Below are 17,699 nucleotides of genomic sequence, written 5' to 3'. Positions count from 1 at the left end.
AGGCAAATGTTGTGAAGTTGTAAACGTATAAATGTAAACATATATAACATATGAAAATATAAGAAAAACAAAATATTATGTACTTGCGTAAAACATTTATTGAGCGCGCTAAGGGCACAAACAAAATTATTGCATAACGCAAGCTATATCCAGAGCGTGTACCAAGGATCAAGTGCTACCGCCCTTAAAATGGCTTAAAGAAGTAATGTCATTATATTTTCGACTCTTGAAGCTTTCTATGTTTCTATCTGTCTTTTTAATTGACGAGGATAAACTATTGTGTCGTACTCCTTATTGGCAATGGCGTTTTGCTGACTAGTATGTAAGGCATGGATTCATTATCTTGATGTAGGCTGAATGCATAAACGCTCCTATATCGATGTTTGGGTCCAGGTGAAAGAATCTCAGACGGCCATAAATGATCCGGTGCCCTCAACTATTTCCTCTCTCATAGTGTCGATGTTGGTTTGAGTCGTTAAACTTAATCAATGCTGCTTCAATGCTTAAATGCGGCTTGCGAATATCGCTAATAACCTTAAAACACGCCAAAAGTTGGTAAAAAAATGTAAGCAAGTGCCATCTCAGAAACGTGATGTGGTTTAAGCAAGAATAATAAACAAATAATTTCGACACGACTAGGAATATAATTCTATTTTCCGAAGGTATACGCAGCGTTAATAATGCATCCATATGAATTCGCGTCAAGGCAGTGACTTTGTTGTAAATTGCTTTAAATTACCGTCCGCGTGTCGTTAAAATAGCGCATTCTGTCTTCTTTGCAGGCTCTTCGGCACTACTGGTCTCTGCTCGGCGTGCAACAAAACAATACCGGCCTTCGAAATGGTCATGAGGGCCCGCGGAAACGTATATCATCTGGAGTGTTTCGCCTGTCAGCACTGCAATCACAGGTGCGTTTTCACAGTTGGAGACTCGGGTGGCATCGCGTACACGAAGCAACTAAAACGCCATAGAAGCGAGGGGAAACGAACACTATAGCGTAAGAGCGACTTGTCTGAATGTCGCCTCTTCGCCAGTTCACATAAAAGAAAATGAGTAGCTATTTGTGTTAGCTTTGCCTTTACATCCTACTTTTTCTCTGTGCAGGTTCTGCGTGGGCGACCGCTTCTACCTGTTTGACAACAAGATCCTGTGCGAGTACGACTACGAGGAGCGGCTGTCGTTCCAGAACGTGCCGTTCCCGGGCCACAACCCAAGCAACCAGCAGCAGCAGCAACAAAACGCCAACAACGCCTCGACACCCGGTGCAGGCGGCGGCGGCGGCGGAGGAGGAGGAGGAGGCGGAGGCAATGGTAGCATTGGCAACCACCAGGCGAGCAACCAGGGCAGTAATAGCAACAGCGGCCCAGCAACCGGCACGACGACAACGAACAGCGTCGGTCGCCCGCCCATCGGTACGCCTCCCGGCAGCGCCGGCGGCCCCAATGCTAACAACGGCAACAGCAATAGCCTCCAGCGGCTCAAGCGACACACGTTAGACAGTATGCCCGTACAGGACGACGCGTCCAGCGGCTACGGCAGCCCCGACTCCATGATGAGCGACGGCAAGTGACCCAGGGACAAAGGCGGCCGCGGTCGGCACCACGCCGGACCCGCCGCCCTCGCCTGCAAGCAAGACCTGAGCTAATGCGCCTTTCCTGGCCTGGACTATACGCTGAGGCCACGCGTGCGCGCGCACACTTTGTCACCATAGCCTTACGTTCGCGCGGAGTGCGGCTTAGGGGGGCGCGAATGGACGTCGGGACAACGAAGCGTTGCGCTGACCATCGGGCTCACCCAAAGAAAACCGCTTCTTCTTTCTGACCGGTAAATATACGAAGACCTGCGTGTGACCAGGAGAACAAAGAAAGCAGCGTCGTCGCGGAAAGCCGTGAAAAAGGTTTAACTCCGTGACATTGGGTATAACCTGGACGAATGCGTAAGACTTCACTGAAGTGCGACTGGGCTGAAGTGTGTGTGTGCGCGCGTGTCTACAATTGACTCGGGGTGACATGGGTTGTGCCTGTGGGACCCATATGACACAATGTGCCATGTGATGCTCCTCCTCTTGTTTCCCGTCGTAATCTCGGCGGGGTCTCCCCTGCAACTGCGACACGGTGCCGGACCAAACCGTCCCCCGTCATTGGGGCATCATCGTTGCGTTTCGTCAACTTAAGCTTGCCAGGACAGCGGATGAAGCCAAGCTAAGGACTGGTGGACTCCGGACTGAAAAGAGAATTAGTGCGTCTTCTCCTCCGTGGGACGTGAGGTCGTCTGCAGTTCTTCCAACGTGAACTGGTCAGTTCCTCTCTGCTGAATTATTTGTTGCATAGTAGGCTTACACTTTCTTTTAGCTCTGTCCTTAGTCGTGCAATCTCGTTCATGTGTTAAGCTGGCATCAAAATAGAAATCCCTTGGAAGCACAAGATTAGTCTGTCAAGTAACCTCCACAAAACTGCCTTCGAGATGGCCTTCCGAGGGGGCGGCGAAGAGCGAATAATCATAGTGCGCATGCTCCGTGCCTGTCGGCTGAGGGCAGATGCAGTTACTGGCAGAGTCAAGAGGTTAACGGCTTAACGATATACCCGAGCAGTAAGAAGAATAAATGGTAAAAGAAATGAAGGCAATAAAGTAAAAATTTTCAAGACATTATTTCAGGCCTTGGAAGAAAAGTGGTTCTTGCGGCCATATTACAAGTACGGGATTGGCTTCCCTTGACGGTGTTCTGAACTGCGCTAACCGGGAGAAAGAAGGGAGAAGCGGACAGGGAAGCGTATTTTGATAAAACATAGCTGCAAAAGAGGTGAGATGAGAGAAAAAGAGAGAGAGAGAGAGAGGGGATGCTGAAGAGGGGTGCGAGTGAGATAGGCTGCATGCACGTTGCTGTGAAGATATAAAAGACCAAGATGAGTGGGGGGTGTAGGGAAATAAAAGGTCCGGCGGGGCGGTGGCGATCGAGAGAAAGAGCTCGTGCGCTCGCGGTCGTGCAAATCCCAAGGCAACCGATCCTTCCATTTGCGCCCTGGCGCGCGCGCCCGCTCCGAGAACGCTTCTGAGCGCCCGTCCATTAGCCGGCCGTTCCGTGCGCACTTCCCTACTCTCCCTTATTTACCTAAGTGGCACGACGCCGCGCACTCGGGAACATCCAGGAGAAAGATCAAGAAAGGCAAAAAAGGAAACAGAAAGAGAGGAAAGGAAATCAGCCGGGGATCGAAAGCAAAGCACGCCGTTTCTTTACTCTCTGTCTCTCCATCTCTTGTGTCTCTCTGAGCCACGTCCCATTCGTTTCGCGTGTTTTTGCGGGTGGTGCTCTCAATTCGGTCGTCGGTGGCAGTGCATGCCCGCTGCTGCGTCCCGCCACCATCGGCGCTATATTGCTGGTGCGCGCGAGGAAAAGCGAGATAGGGGAGGGAGAGAGGGTGGGTGGTGGGTGGAGTGAGCACGCGGCAGGCTCGCCTTCTCTGGAACAAACAACTCGACGATGGTTTTTAGTGGACTTAAAAGGCTTTTTAGCCTCTCCCCGCGGGTACCTCGCCGGAAGAGCCGCCGTTGCCTCCATTAGGGCTCGCGCGCGAGCGCGCGCTCTGGGCGGCGGCCGGCGCAACAGAGCGCCGCCGCATTAAGTGCTCCGAAAAGGAAAGCATCTCTTTTCGCTGTGGCGCGCTCGCGCTCTCTCTCTTCTTGCTTCTGTCGCTGCTTGCTGGTGCTCGATAAAAGCAAGCGCGACGACGTCCCTATGGCTGCCGTTCCTGCGTGTGTGTGTGTACGCATTCGTGCGCCCGGCCTGCCCTTCTCCCGTTTCACCCCTCCCCCTTTTTTTTCCCTCTCGAATGCTCCTTTCATCACGTAGGGAGAGGCAGACAGCGGGAGGGGGTTGTCGTCCAGAGACACACTTATTCCTCCTTCCATTTTCTGTCTTCCCCTCTGTCAAGATCCCATTTTCCCATTCGAAGTCCTTCCTCTCTCAGAGTCCGTATTGGGAACGTATACACTGTTCGCCTTTAGATTTATCTTTACTTCTCTTCCTACTCTTTTTTTTTTTGCGTCATTACAAGTTTGCCCGGCGACGACTAATCCTCCTGTGGAACTGTCGCGGCACTTCGGCGGCTGCGACGGTCACTTAAAACCGGGCCGCGGCGCCGGGAACCACTGGAGTGCGGGGGTCGACTGTGGCACAACGAATACCTGCGTTATATAGCACTCTGCAAGGCGTGGTGGCACTCTGCGCCTCGTCGGGAGCGCGTGAATGAGAGAGATCGGAAATGGATTCCCCAAAGCACGCCGAAGAGTGGCGCGCGAAGCTAACAGCCAGATGTGTATGGTCGGTGCATTAGTCCCGTTCGGAAGATTTCTCGGCCTCTCTTTTCTGTGCAGCGTGGATTCGCGTAAGTGAGGAAGCTGTCAGCAGTTTCTGTTGTGATGGTCTTTGGAGTGCCTGAAAAAGAAAAAAAAATTGAAGAAAAAAGAAAGAGTGGTCATTCGTTAACGCGTATACATTTTCGTTGAAGTGAACTGAGTGCTTCTTTTTCAATAGCGGATAACCGACGACCGAGAAACTACCGCGGCTGCCTTGCCCTGTAGAGTGAAGCAGATGTGCGCAATGTTCCACTAGCTCACTTGGTGCACAAACGTGAACACCGAATATTACTTCTCTATTAGGACCGTGCGCAGCTGGTAGAAGAGTAAAAACACATTCGTTTTTTCAGGCGACTTTGGGTGAGTCGTCAATATAGTCGCTATGACAGTACTAACGGCGCAGCGTTACATTAGGTGCTGGCTTGCCGTTTTGCATCATGCCCTATTATTAATGGTAATGTTTTAATGCGAAGCTTTCTTTGCGAACTTCTGACACTTTGAGTGTGTATATCTATCAATCTATCTATGTATATAGCCTACTACGCCGGCGGGGCTGATGGCGGCTACCAACTGGAGCTGCTGTGTGTATGCTCATGTTCGCGTTGCCGCCGTGGTCGCGGCATGTTAAGTAATTCGATCTCCGTCGTCCGACTCTCGCCTCTGATTCCCCTGTACTACCTGCGCCTAGCCAGCTGGCGCGCGTACGAAGATCCGGGTATGTCGGCTGCGGAACACCGGGTGGTGGTTGCCTCCGCACGAACAAGCGATTCAAAAGCAAGTTTCCCACGCCTTGAACGCCAACCGGCTCCTGACGCTCACAAAGAAGCTCTTGGAATAAGACTGCAGCTTCGTCGAGAAATGCGTCAACTCGGACATTGCCTTCCTCAGAGGTTTACTTGAGCAGCTCGAGGATGGCGTACTAGCGGGGTACTACTTCGCGCAGAGGAAGGGCAACGTGTTCGCAATGATCGAGCAGCTAGGCAAGCCAACGTTCTTTCTGACCCTCAGCATGTCCGAACTACTCCACAATGAGCGCCTGCTCGAAGTCATCGGGAGAGTCAAAGAGCCAGTCGAGGCGCGCCGCCGCAGGGTCGATGCCATAACCAGGTATACCTGCAAAATGCTTCGCGTGACATGGATTCCCACACTAAGTGGGATCTGCATAATTTCGTATGCAAGATCATCATTTGCTTTGAGGAAGGTTAAGCTATGGCTACACAATGTCTACAGCTGCACTCAAGTGATTATGGCTGCGAATGAATTGCTGCCCATATCAATGCTGCGTCTGTGTAACATAGCGATGCCTCTGATGCATCTTCAAAGGCGAATTCCACGCCACCTTTCGGTACCATTCTCAGTACCGCAGTATTTGGTCATGTTGACAAGTTCACCAAGGAGGCAATGCAAAACAAGACAAACAGCGGCGTCAACGTTAGTTATGGTCCATGTCAACTAACATATCCTTGGCCGTGCCTCCAAATAAAGTCAACTATGCTCTCCGTTAATCGCGGGCGTTAAAGTACTTTCACCGCACTGGACTCGCAATGGTGACAGAAAAGGGAAGTATCGAGATACAAAGACAGTACGCTATTCTACCATAGTTGCTTTCGACTTTGGAGGGCTTGTTTTTTAAATAAAAAACACAAAAATGTATTTTTGTGTTATATACGTGCACCGTTGCACTGGGCTGCGCAGTGCACCGTTACACACAGTAGTACATTAAAAACACCTTTAGTTTCTCTCTGCGATGTAAAAAAAAGAAAGCTCTGATTGCGTGAGATGCCACTTATGAGCTCCAGCTGCCGTTTCACATGCAGCCACTGTATAACTGTTCATCTGGAGGAAACGAGATTACGGACAGAGCTACAGAAACTAGATCAAGACTGTAGCCGTGTATTCCGATTATGTAGTCGACTGCGATGTTCTCAGTTATGTTCAACTTGTGCCTTGTTATACTATATATGATATAGCATGCGTGTTTATACACAGGAGCCTAAATTGCGAGTACACCCACGAGTTCATCCTGCAGTGTTCGTAACGCAAATATATAGGTAGCCGTTCTTATTTTAAGCTCTACCGAATTTCCAAACATCGCTTATAGAGGTGGACATTATTTGCAGGAAAAATCGAAATGCATATTCGCCTAATCATCTAAATTGCTTCACGGAACATGTGGCAATTTATGAATGTTCTATGCACCTGGTTTATACAATAATGACTACGAATAGACAAGATTTGAAAATTAGGCAAGCTGGTGGTTGGCTCATGATTGAGGGCACCACGTTCATCGCGGACAGAGAAATAATCACACGGGTCAGAGTGCTCGCCTTCTACGAAATTATATTGTCGTGAAACGCATATATGAGCACGCGCACACATAACGCGCTCTAAACTGATCGGCCAGAATCTGTCTTATTTCGTGATGTATTAATAGCGGCTTAGTGTGTGCCATATACGCGTATAACTGCTATTTTTTTTCAATAAAACTTCGTTAAGTTCAGCGTTCGTCCTTCGTGATGTCTTTTTGTGTCCTCGCCGTTCGTATCGGCCTTAAATCAGGAACTACAAATACAAACTCGTCTGCGTCGGACTACGCCAGATTACAACAGTTAAGTTTCCAAACTGCAGAACTAACCCTACCCAAACCAACAGATTTATTGGGCGTAGGTGCACTACGGTGAGCTGGTATGGATGCACTTTGCGAGTGCCTAATGATATCCTGAAAACTATGTGGAAGGGCCTTTTGCGCCGTACCAGCTTGGCCCCTAAAGAAAAAGCACAAATAATCTCGCCAAGGTTGTTGCCGCTTTCTGTGGCTTTTAGTAGCTGCTCACGCGAAAACAGTCACCGAAACTCGCGCCCGCATAAGTGGTGCTCTCCCATTTAAACTCGCATTGAACTGGAACCGAGCCACCCGGTTATTTGCATCCGATAAGGTGTAATGCATATATTTGCTACGATGTAACCGACCCATCTCTTTTTTTTATTATTAGGACGCTGAGAAGAAAGCGAAAAAAAAAAAATACGCAAACGCATTAGCACTTGGCGATCGGCGCCATCTGCACTCGTCGCAGGAACGGCACGAAAAGGAGCCATTAACGCTAATCTAAAATTCAGCCAGCGCGGAGAGTGGCGTCGCGGCAACGGCGGGACGTACGTACACAGCCTGTACAATTCGTTCTCCGAAACGCGCAACCGCTTCCCGCCGAGAGACCTCCACTGAAGGCAATGTATCGGGCTCTACGCGCGCGCGGCACGAAATAAGCGGCAGTAACTGCTTCAGCGGCCGCAGAATAGGGAAGAAAACAAGAATAACGAAAAAGCTACCCCCCCCCCCCCCCTCTCCGTCGCGCGTTACGGAGATATTCAACGGGGTATACATACACTGATGTTCTTGCCTGAAACGTATTTCGCAGTCGCGATTACTCGGGTTCCCATGCCCAGAAGGGTCTTCGCGGTATAGTCGTATAAGTGGAAAGAGAGGTCTGAAGGGGGGCGGGGGGGGGGGGGGGGGGCGAATTGAGCGAGTGCGCCCTAACGAAGCGAAACACGCGTGCCGACTACCAAAGCAGCTCGATTCCACATAAGCGGACATCTGACGTGATTGGGGAAACTGAAAGCCAGCCCGACACTATCGGCCATTGCAGATGAAGCGCTCCCTTCCCCCGCGGCTCTCTGCTCCTGCAGTCGCACGGAATCGCCGCCTTTCGGCCATCCTTGCGTGACCTCCTCTCCTATTGCTGTGCCTTTCATGTGCCCCCCACCCCCCCGTGAGCAGCTTGTCGCCGTCAGCCCCGTCGGTGGCTGCTCGAAGCGAAGGTCTCCCGAGCTGCAATCAGAACTGGCCATCGCGGAGGGAGCCACGTCCGTTGCTGCGGGTTGCAGTGTGACAGCGTTGCTCCTCGTACACGCGGCGTGTATCCCGCTGCGCGAATAGGCAGTGAGGGTGCGCGCGGGGTTTTGCTGCGATGTGTGTCGACGAGCGGGAACGGAACGAACGCAGCGAAAAAGAAAAAAAAATGATAGGGACCTCCTCCGTCCGGTGTTCTTCTGAATGCAGCTGATTGAAATCATAAGCGTGTGCTTTCAGACTAGTCGTTGTTGCGTGTGTTTGGCTTTAAGCTACGACGGCCAGAACGACTAGTATTACGAACAGTAAGACCAAGGCCCGCGTTCACAAAAAATTTAGCGCTATAGAACCCCCGGTAAGAGTAAATGCCAACCGATTGGGATGTCCGACATACTGTTACTGAAGGCGGCCAGCTAGTGGCAGACGACGCTTAAGAACAAAGTGCTTTGTCAATCCAGTCCCAGGACTTGTGGTTTGACTTGCCTCAGTTGGTTAGATAGGGATAGAAAAGTTATTAGAGGGAAGACAAAGAGGTCGGTCTGAGCCAGTAGTTCCTGGCCTGCTGCTCTGCACGGGAATAAGGACAAACATGAATGATTGAAGATTATGTGGAAAGGACAAAAGGATGTCTATGCGCAATTATCACGTAACAGTGGTTTGCTTAAGGCCTTATGTTGAGGCCAATGTTCGGTAAATGATCCATAACAGCCTTCGTGGCCGTTTTTGCTGTTGTGCGGTCACACCATGAGTGCCTGTTGCGCTTTGTAACTGGACAGGACATAGCGGGTTCGTTTGCTTGGCATGACAGCCAGCCACATTCCAATGAGCGTGGTATGCAATAATGCCCGTGTAATTGATATTTGACTACTGGATTAAAGAACCCAAGGGGCCGTATTTTGTAAGGAGTTTTTTTTTTTTTTTCACCTTGTTCTGTTCATTTCACATCACCCAGCCACCTCGCCGTGTGGCTGATCCCAGTGATAGCGCACGCTAGTTCGTCGCGTTATCCAGAGACCATGGGCAACACTGATAGCAAATCACAAGAATTGTTACAATCCAGGATGGTCGAGATTAATTGGAATATATTTACTGCAGCGCCGACCATACCCATGAATTGCGGGATGTTAATCCCACACCATATTATTATTATTACCTGCAAGTTTGCACTTGGGTGTTCTTTAACGCACATAATTGATTTGCTAGATTGTATGACTTGTTGTGACCTGAAATGTCGAAGCATTAGTTCGTCAAATCACTTTCTAAATTTCTATGTCAGCGCTTAATTTCATGCTGTTAGAAAAAAATAGTTCCGCGCGCTATTAGCAGTGGCATTAGGACATCAATGAGAGTAATGTGAGGTGTGCGCAGGTCTCCACTTTTGATGAATGAACTTATCCTGTTCCATTGAGGCTCTGGTCGCCAACTCTGTACGCACGTCATCGTAAGCGGCTTGCAAGCAGTGGGTTTTTGCGTTGTTATTAGATATACTTACCGGAGAAAACTGTCAGAGCAGAGTGTTAATAGGCTTGTAGTACCGAGAAACGGGGAAAATTGTGTCCACAGCCCACTTTACACGGGGATGATGATGGTGATAATAATAATAATAATAATAATAATAATAATAATAATAATAATAATAAGAAGAAGAAGAAGAAGAAGAAGAAGAAGCAGAAGAAGAAGAAGTAGTAGAAGAAGAAGAAGAATTTATTCCACAAAGTTAGAAAGAAATCGTACATATCAGGCCTGGCAAAGCCACATAGCGCTTGAGCCGCAGTGCCTGGCAGGCAGCGGAACCTAACATGATGGCGGGAGCGACATTAGGGCTGGTACTTTGTAGCCATGCGTTATGCTTTATTCTATGATAGTTTTATCATCCACCGCTCACGGCTGGCTGATCCCGTTGATAACGTGAGCGTAACGTCGCTCTGACCACTGACTAAGCGCGCAAAGGCATTAGCATCGGAAAGGCATCGCTACAAAATACCGGCCGAGAAGGGTGCCTTTATTAAAAAAAAAGTAAAAAAAAGAAAGGAAAAAAACTTTGACGCACACGACACGATCACAAAGAAACGAACTAGAATCGAGTAAAAGTCTACAAGACATCAGTGGCGCACCGGGCACGCGATTCCCCCCTAGAAATTTCTGTGTTATAGTATGCGGCCTTCCAACCGGTGGACCATTAGAGTTACAGAATGGATACTAAGAAAAGGGAAGCGCAGTCGAGGACGGCAGAAAACTAGGTGGGGTGATGAAGTTAGGAAATTCGCAGGCGCAAATTGGAATCAGCTAGCGCAAGACAGGGGTAATTGGAGATCGCAGGGAGAGGCCTTCGTCTTGCAGTGGACATAAATACAGATTGATGATGGTGATGATGATACGGTTTTCCCAGCCCCCCTTCCCCGAAATAAAATTTCTGCCTTGCCACTGCAAGATATACCTGCGGAATGGCGGCTCTTTGCTGTGAGGCATGCGAATACTGACAGGAACAACCCTTTAAGAAGCGATTTTTTTTCCCCCTCGACGTTCCGTTCGAAGTGATTTAGCTACATCTGAGTAGCCACCATGGCACTTGCATGCGTTTGGCGGAATTGGTCATTTCGCCTTCATAGAACCTCCGACGCCCAATTCCAAGAATTTGATTCTCATAGCATTACTGCTCCGCTCTATCAGTTCCTGAGCAGCGAGATGAAGGATGGCGACGCTGGTTGCGCACGCACTCTGGCGGTACCGCATCGCCGGGAAAATCGTAAGCGAAAGGAAGCGAGGGCACTCAACACGGGAGCCGCGCTTCCTCCGACATCAGCCTTTCTACACGCCGCGCGTATACGGCGAAGAAGGGGAAAGGAAACGAAGCCGGGGATGACGACAGCAACGACGCCACGCGAGTTCTTCTTTCCCTACAGTCAGTCCAGCTGAGAAGAGCGCGCTCATCGGTCAGGCCTCGGGATCCGAAAGGAGCCTGGAGACACGAAGGGAAATGGCTGAGAGCCACGGCGGCGCCAAAGAGCAGTACGCGCAATGGGCGTGCTTCGTGTGGGTCCCAGAAAATGCCGGCAGCAGCCGCTGAAAGCTTTGTTTCCTGCGCCCGAAGCAGCGGCGAAGGCATCGCGCCGCGCGGGGAGGAAGTTGTCCTCGCTCGCGCCCTTAGCGGGACACCGCGGCACACACGCGCGCGCACCCATTAACTTGAAAGGTATAGCGTCGGCCGCCACCGCCGCCGCCTGTATATCTCTTTATACATTAGGAGAAGGCGAAGAGGGGGCTGGGGGAGGGCGAGCCGTGAGGGCCTGGTATAGTAGTAGTAGTACGCGTCGCCTTCTTGCCCGCCTTGTTTTGGTCCATTTTCATTTTCCTTTAAGTTGCCTCGCGTGTAGCAGCAGGCAGGCAGCGCGGACCGGAAAGGCTTCTAATGGAATCCATTATGGGAGCTCAAACAAGAGCGTCTATATGCTCCTGCCAGGCGTCTCTCTCTCCCCCTAACACTCACAACGCGCCTCCGGCCCTTTTTCTTTCCTCTCTCTCTCTCTCTCTTTTATTCCGTCCCGTACTTCGCAAGGAGTGCATTACGGGAGGCCACGGCAAAAGACACAGGCAGGCACGGCCGGGCACGGGCAAGCCGCCGGCCCACCGCGATGCTACATACTTCTATATGACTCGCATACAGCTCCGCCGCGATGGCAAAAAGCGACGGGCATCTCCGCACGTTGCCGTCGCCAGTGCAGCCGCATCCCGAGCAAAAGAAACAGCGCACCTTGTCGCTCCGGAGCCTCTCTCTCTCATTCCCCTACTCTTTTCTTTGTTTTACTCAGTTCTCGTCTGGCTCTTCGCGATGTGAGGACCTCTGCGAGGGCTTATCGGCGGCAGCACTTCACCGGCCGACTGCCGTCATCAGTATGCGAGTCGCGTCGCTTCCTGTGTTGTGTGTATACCTTGTCGAGGGTGGCCGGAGATGCTTGCACCCTGATAGCCTAATTGCGGTACCTCCGTCCCGTTCGCCTGCCTGCTGTTGCTCACTCGCGCGCTAACGAGTGCTTGCAGTGCGCTCAGCCTGTGGATGGAGGGAGCGAGGAGAGATGCTTCTTGAAGCACCCCATGACAGCGATGGAGCGACGAGAATATTCCTGATGACGGTGCTCGATGGCCTCCGGCGTACCCCTTGTGTCCGCTTTGAACAGGATAATGTGCGCACGGAGGCGGTGTTCAGACTTCCTGCGCCGACGGCAATGCTAAAGCCATGCCGGAATGTTGAAGTGAAGTTAAGGAGCTTTCTGTGCGCCACACGCAAGCCTCTGAAAGCCGGGCCGCGACCATTGCACTTATCATAGATCTGTGTGTCCGGGTCCTTCCAATTTTTGCCGATAAGGAATGACTTCCAAGCGTGTTGCTCGCACTTTTGACATTTCTTTTCCTTATTTCGTGCTTCATAGACCTATACGCCGGCACTCTTTGATCCTGACTATTCAGGAGCGCGCGGTTCGAAAACCGCATTGAAGATTATGAACCTCCGCGTTCCCCGCACGTTCTTTTTGAAGGTTTCTTCATTGTATAAGTTCCTGTTACGAAACTTCTGCAATTGCACAGCTTCTAGGATATCTTTAGATGATTGTAAGGCCGAAAAGCAGATAAAGAGATGCTGTTTTTACTCAAAAACTAGTCATGTTTGCCAGGCTGAAAGCCTGGCTTGCTACTCCAGATGTTGGGGGGGAAAATATGATACGTAGACTCAGGGATCACACAAACACACAAACGGCAGATGCATCCACAGACGCGCACATACATTCATACATTAAAACTGTCTATAAAGTCTCATTAATTCCTGTAGTCCACAAAAAAAATGTCACAGTTTCGCCCTAAGGGCGAAGCAATGAATGCGATAGCAACACAGCAATGTCATACGAAGTAAGGTGAGCGGCTTTGGTAGCAATATGAATTGTAGTAAACATGAGCTGATTAAGTAAGCAGGTGTGCTGCGGCGTAAGTAGACCGACATGAAGAGAGACTCGATGACCACGAGAAGGCGCGTGTGAAACGGTGGTGTTGATGAGAAGCGCATCCCGTGGGCAGCGCGTGCGAAGGGACACACCTGTAGTGCTGCACTGCCGATCTGGGCAGCATTGCACGTGTGGCGTGCGTTGGAAAATATGGCCCGACTATTACTAACTGAATGAACAAGCGTGGTGTGAGCGCGCACAAACAAACATGAATAGATCACACTGAATGACTGCAGACAACGACTGTTAAAACGCTGGCAGCGAGCGCATACGCCGTGCAGCGGGCGAAGGTACGTGCGGTCTATCGCTTCAACGGAAACTGAGCGGCGAATGCACGGCGCATAAAGGTCAGAGCCGTGTGGAGATAAGCGACGGTGCGAGCGAGCGACGAGCGCGGTTGTTGGCAGAGTAGAAGTGCGCCCCCCCCCCCCCTCCCACCCCCTGCGCTCCCTCCGGCGCTGGCTTCCCGCTTCCTTGCTTGCGCGTGGGTGATTGAGTGCGTTCGCTCTCCGTGATAGCGCGCGTCCCCGCACGCTGCCGCTCGGGCATACGGCGCGCGGCGAAGATTTTATCTATAGGGAACCTCACGGCGACGGCGACGACGACGGCGACAGCAGAAATCCGGTTGAAGTGTCCATATAATTGCTATCGCAATAATACAAGAATGACACTGCACTACTCGTTTTGCTTACACAGTGCTGTATGACCGCGAGCTCTCGGTTGACGTAGCTGCGGCGTGCGCGCATGATTTCACCGGCTGACTCGTTCGCTAAGCGCCTGCATGTGTCGAGCAATGCTGTCCCGGTTTGGTTGAAAAAAAAAAGATAAAATGTTCCTTTGACAAACTCAGTCCCAGTAATCGTTCTTCTATTTGAATGGACACGCAGATCAAGGACTTCAAATCCATTGCGCAGCGATTTCATGAGGTCAGTGAGGCCCGTCTTGCATTTCAGGATTTCTGCGTTAGCTGGGCCTTTTGCATATTTCTTGCCGTATCACCTCGAAAATAGAAGGCATTCATATTGGCTATATTTTAATGTTCATCGGGTGTGCAGACAAGTTTACGAGTGTTGTCACCCATGGGGGAAGGTATATGTGTCACGAATGCCACGCGGTGCGAAAGCCAGTAGTCACGTAAGGCGCTTAGTCGTGCTCCCTAAAGAGCTGCAGAAAATAGCGCCTCTTCCTCTTCACAACCACAATCTCTTTTTCTCTCTCTCGTGACAGGTCTCTCCCGACAACGATGATCATTTGAAAGCTGTTTCCTTTAAGATCAAGCTGAATGCTCCTGCGAACGCGTGGTACAAATTCTCACTACCAACGACAGCCATTATTGTGTTTGTCCCGTCAGCACAAGTCAACACAAATGTAGATCCTGGGCCGCATATATGAGACTCTTCTGTATAAAAGACTGGTGTATACGGGACTGAGGAGTGCTTGCTTCGTCAGCATTACCCGACAAGCCTGCAAGACAACAAAAAAATGTTGACCGCATAATAAGAAAGCTAGTACTTTAGTGTTTTTAAGTGGTGCTACTCGCAATGGACAGTGCTTCGTCATCAAGTTTCTTCAAACTATCGAAGCCATCGCTTGCAATATTTTTGCAACCGCGGCTCACGCTTGCGACTACAGACCTCATTTCGTCGGATTGCCATTTTATACCACCTTTGGAAACGAGTCGCATATTATATCCTCCCGCAGCCAGGCCTAGACGACGCAACATCCTGTCGCAGGCATCCAATACACCACGCAGGCAATTACTTGAGCGATTCGCGCGCGGTTTCGGGGCGTCAGCAGTAAACAGGCAGGCCCCCATTTCATCTGGGGAGTTTGCCTCTGCATGAGGCCCGCTCCTTATATAGCCTCTCGCTAGAGTTTCCGGCGCATCCCTTTACTGGCGCTCGCTACTGCCTCCGGAATGACCGAGTGAGTCAGCGATCCGCTCACTCAGGAAGCCGGCGATTCCCGAAAGAGACGCAGCGGTGGGCAATAATACCTTTGGCGCAAAAGTGGTCGCGGGAAGAACGGGTTCGTTAGCTGGGCGCCGACCGCCTCGTGCCTCGCACCGCGAGTAGCGCCGGCAGGCCGGTAAGGTGAGGCCGATCGTCCTCGGCGCTAACAGCTTGGGGGGCCGCAATAAATTACGGTCACCGCTGCCACTCGACGCCGGCGCGTGAAGCCGAGCAAACGCAGGAGCCGCCGCAATGCTGCTGGCACTTATCCGCGGCCACCGCCCGCCCAGGAAGCCTCCCTCGCCCACGCCCCAGCGTGGCCCTCTTTTTACTCACCCCCTCCAAATCCCCGGTCTGAGAGAGCAATACCAATCTCTCCGCGAGAGCTGTAATCCTGGTCGCGAGAGCTCATATATCCGCCGGAGCGGCCAAATTAATATGTATCGCGCCCATAAATCGTCGCTTGTCGTTGGAACGAGGCCCGGCGCCAGCGTCGAGCTGCCGCTTCCCGCGATTCTGCGGGTGCTACGGGCAGCAACAACACTTCTCGCAGCCTCCTTCACCGACTCTCCATCCCGTACACACCCGCGCCCCTCTCCTCTGCCATTCTATTTCGCGTCCTTTTCCGCGAACACGCCGCCGCAAGTGAAAGTGACGCGTGGACTTCGTTAAGGCGCGAGACTGGCGACGCGCGGCGTACTCAACCGCGGGGAAAAGCTGGATTCCCTGGACGAGCACATTCGTAATGCAGTGATACTTGCTGGAATACCGCGAAGGCGACACGCTTCTAGCAGTATTGCGGGCGTCTTCTGCAGCAAGCAGGCTTCTCCGCACGCCATCCCGACACCAGACACACGAAATTCGTCCACAGGAGGACTTTCGGCCGCGTCGAAGAGCGAAGGCACAACCGCTGGCATCGCTTGCCTGCACGGGCACCAACCGTCCGTTCACGGTGTTGATTTTTCGAGGACGATCCGCGCGTAGTTGTAATAGCGCCGGGAACGGCGGCATCAGCGCTGAGAGCACGGACCACGGTAGGGGGCAGCGTGTGAAGCGGAGCAAAGGAGAGAAGGGGGAGGCGAGGACGTGGGGGCGGGTGTGCGCAAGCTGTTTAATTAGCGCCGCGCGCGACGAGAGAAGAATGGGCCCTCTCGCGGAAAACGGCGGGCGCGCTCTGCTGACGGTGTTGCCGCGCCAGGAATCCAATCAGCGGGTGCGGGCGCGTCTTTGGTCGGTCGCTCAGACGTGAAATAGAAGGACGCACTGGAATGCCTCTCTCGTCGTCCCTTCGCCGCCGCGGGGGCCTGCTCCGCTTAATCCGGATGATTCCGTTCGGCGCCGCCGCCGCGGGGGCTGCCGCTCTGCCTCTCCCCCCTTCTCGAAGCACCGCGAGCGTACACGCCAGCGCGCGCGCGCGCGCGCGGACGCTTCCGATCGGACCGTGAACGCCCGCCCGCTTTCACGACGATCTCTTCCACTCGCCTATCTGCGGGCCACAAAACAGCGCCGTCCCGCTCCGGGCACGCCCAGGCGCAGGCAGCGTGTCCTGGGCGCCAAAAACCACGGCGCACGAAGTTTGCCTCTTTTCCTCGTAGTTCTGCATCTTTCCCATCACACCACCATCACATTCATTCCCGTCCACCACCTCCTCACCTTTCTCTCTCTCTCGCTCTCTAGTAGTTGCTTTGTAGATTTCGCTCTCGCGAGATCTCGAGCGCTAACAAAGAGAGCAATTATCGGACTCTTCTGCGCTCGCGCGCCGTCCGGTAATGAGGTAGGCTGGAAACTGTTAGCGCTGCCGCGTGTGATGACGAAACGGCCGGAGAGGAGGAGCGCGTGGTTCTATTTCTCGTTCTTGTTTCTGTTCTGTCCTGTTCGCTTCGGCTTTTCTCCTACCAGCCTCGTCATCTGCGATGTGTCCCGTTGGTTCGCCCCCTCCTGCGCTCGTTATTTCTTTCACTCTCGAGAATTGGGGAAATTGCGAGAAATGCGCTTGCGTTGAAGCAATGTGGCAGAGACGGGAAACTTTAGCTGATTTTTAACGAGTAATTTGCGCGCCCAACGTGTTACGTAACTCCAAATCACCAAATTTCAAACGAGCCGTTTGACATTTTTGGTGCATACTTGATCAGCGCTGTTCTCCTGTCAGAAAACCGATACATCCTTACGTGGTTCGCGATGCACTTGAAGTAAATGAGTAGATGACTGTCACTATATTCATTTTACTAATTTGAACCCCATATGTAGACAGATTCAGGATAACGTCATAAGTATATTGCCCCTTCTCATTCACGACAGCCGTAAACCATTCCACGCCTCTCTCGGTGTTCTATACTAACCAACACTGGCGTGCGGGAAGCTGTACTAATGAGGTTGCTTTCGCTAGGATAAAACGAAATGGCCAGGGAAAAGCAGGAAGCTCAGTTTGAGAAAGGTGTACAGCTTTGGAGAAGAGGGGGGCAAGTGTTGATGAGAAAAGACGCAGGTTGTATAGGGGAAAGGAAGGAAGGGATGAGCTAGCACGTGCGGTTCAGAACCAAGTGAACGAGGGTA

The 17,699-nt window shown here is 51.7% G+C and overlaps 1 protein-coding gene across 1 annotated transcript in view; it reads left to right on the top strand.

The window, feature by feature from the left end:
* The window catches only part of LOC119450127 (LIM/homeobox protein Lhx1), a 95,474-nt gene extending 93,187 nt beyond the window's left edge, over positions 1–2,287 (top strand). The window contains exons 5-6 of the mRNA XM_037713493.2: positions 783–908; positions 1,105–2,287. Coding sequence (XP_037569421.1) covers positions 783–908; positions 1,105–1,570 — 592 coding nt within the window. The 3' untranslated portion in view covers positions 1,571–2,287. The remainder of the gene's footprint in view (positions 1–782; positions 909–1,104) is intronic.
* The last annotated feature ends 15,412 nt before the right edge of the window (positions 2,288–17,699 follow it).

The sequence above is a fragment of the Dermacentor silvarum genome, chromosome 4, assembly GCF_013339745.2.
Source record: "Dermacentor silvarum isolate Dsil-2018 chromosome 4, BIME_Dsil_1.4, whole genome shotgun sequence".
NCBI classification, from domain to species: domain Eukaryota; kingdom Metazoa; phylum Arthropoda; class Arachnida; order Ixodida; family Ixodidae; genus Dermacentor; species Dermacentor silvarum.
The sequence above is the reverse complement of the archived record's forward strand: the minus strand, read 5'-3'. Positions and strand labels throughout refer to the sequence as shown.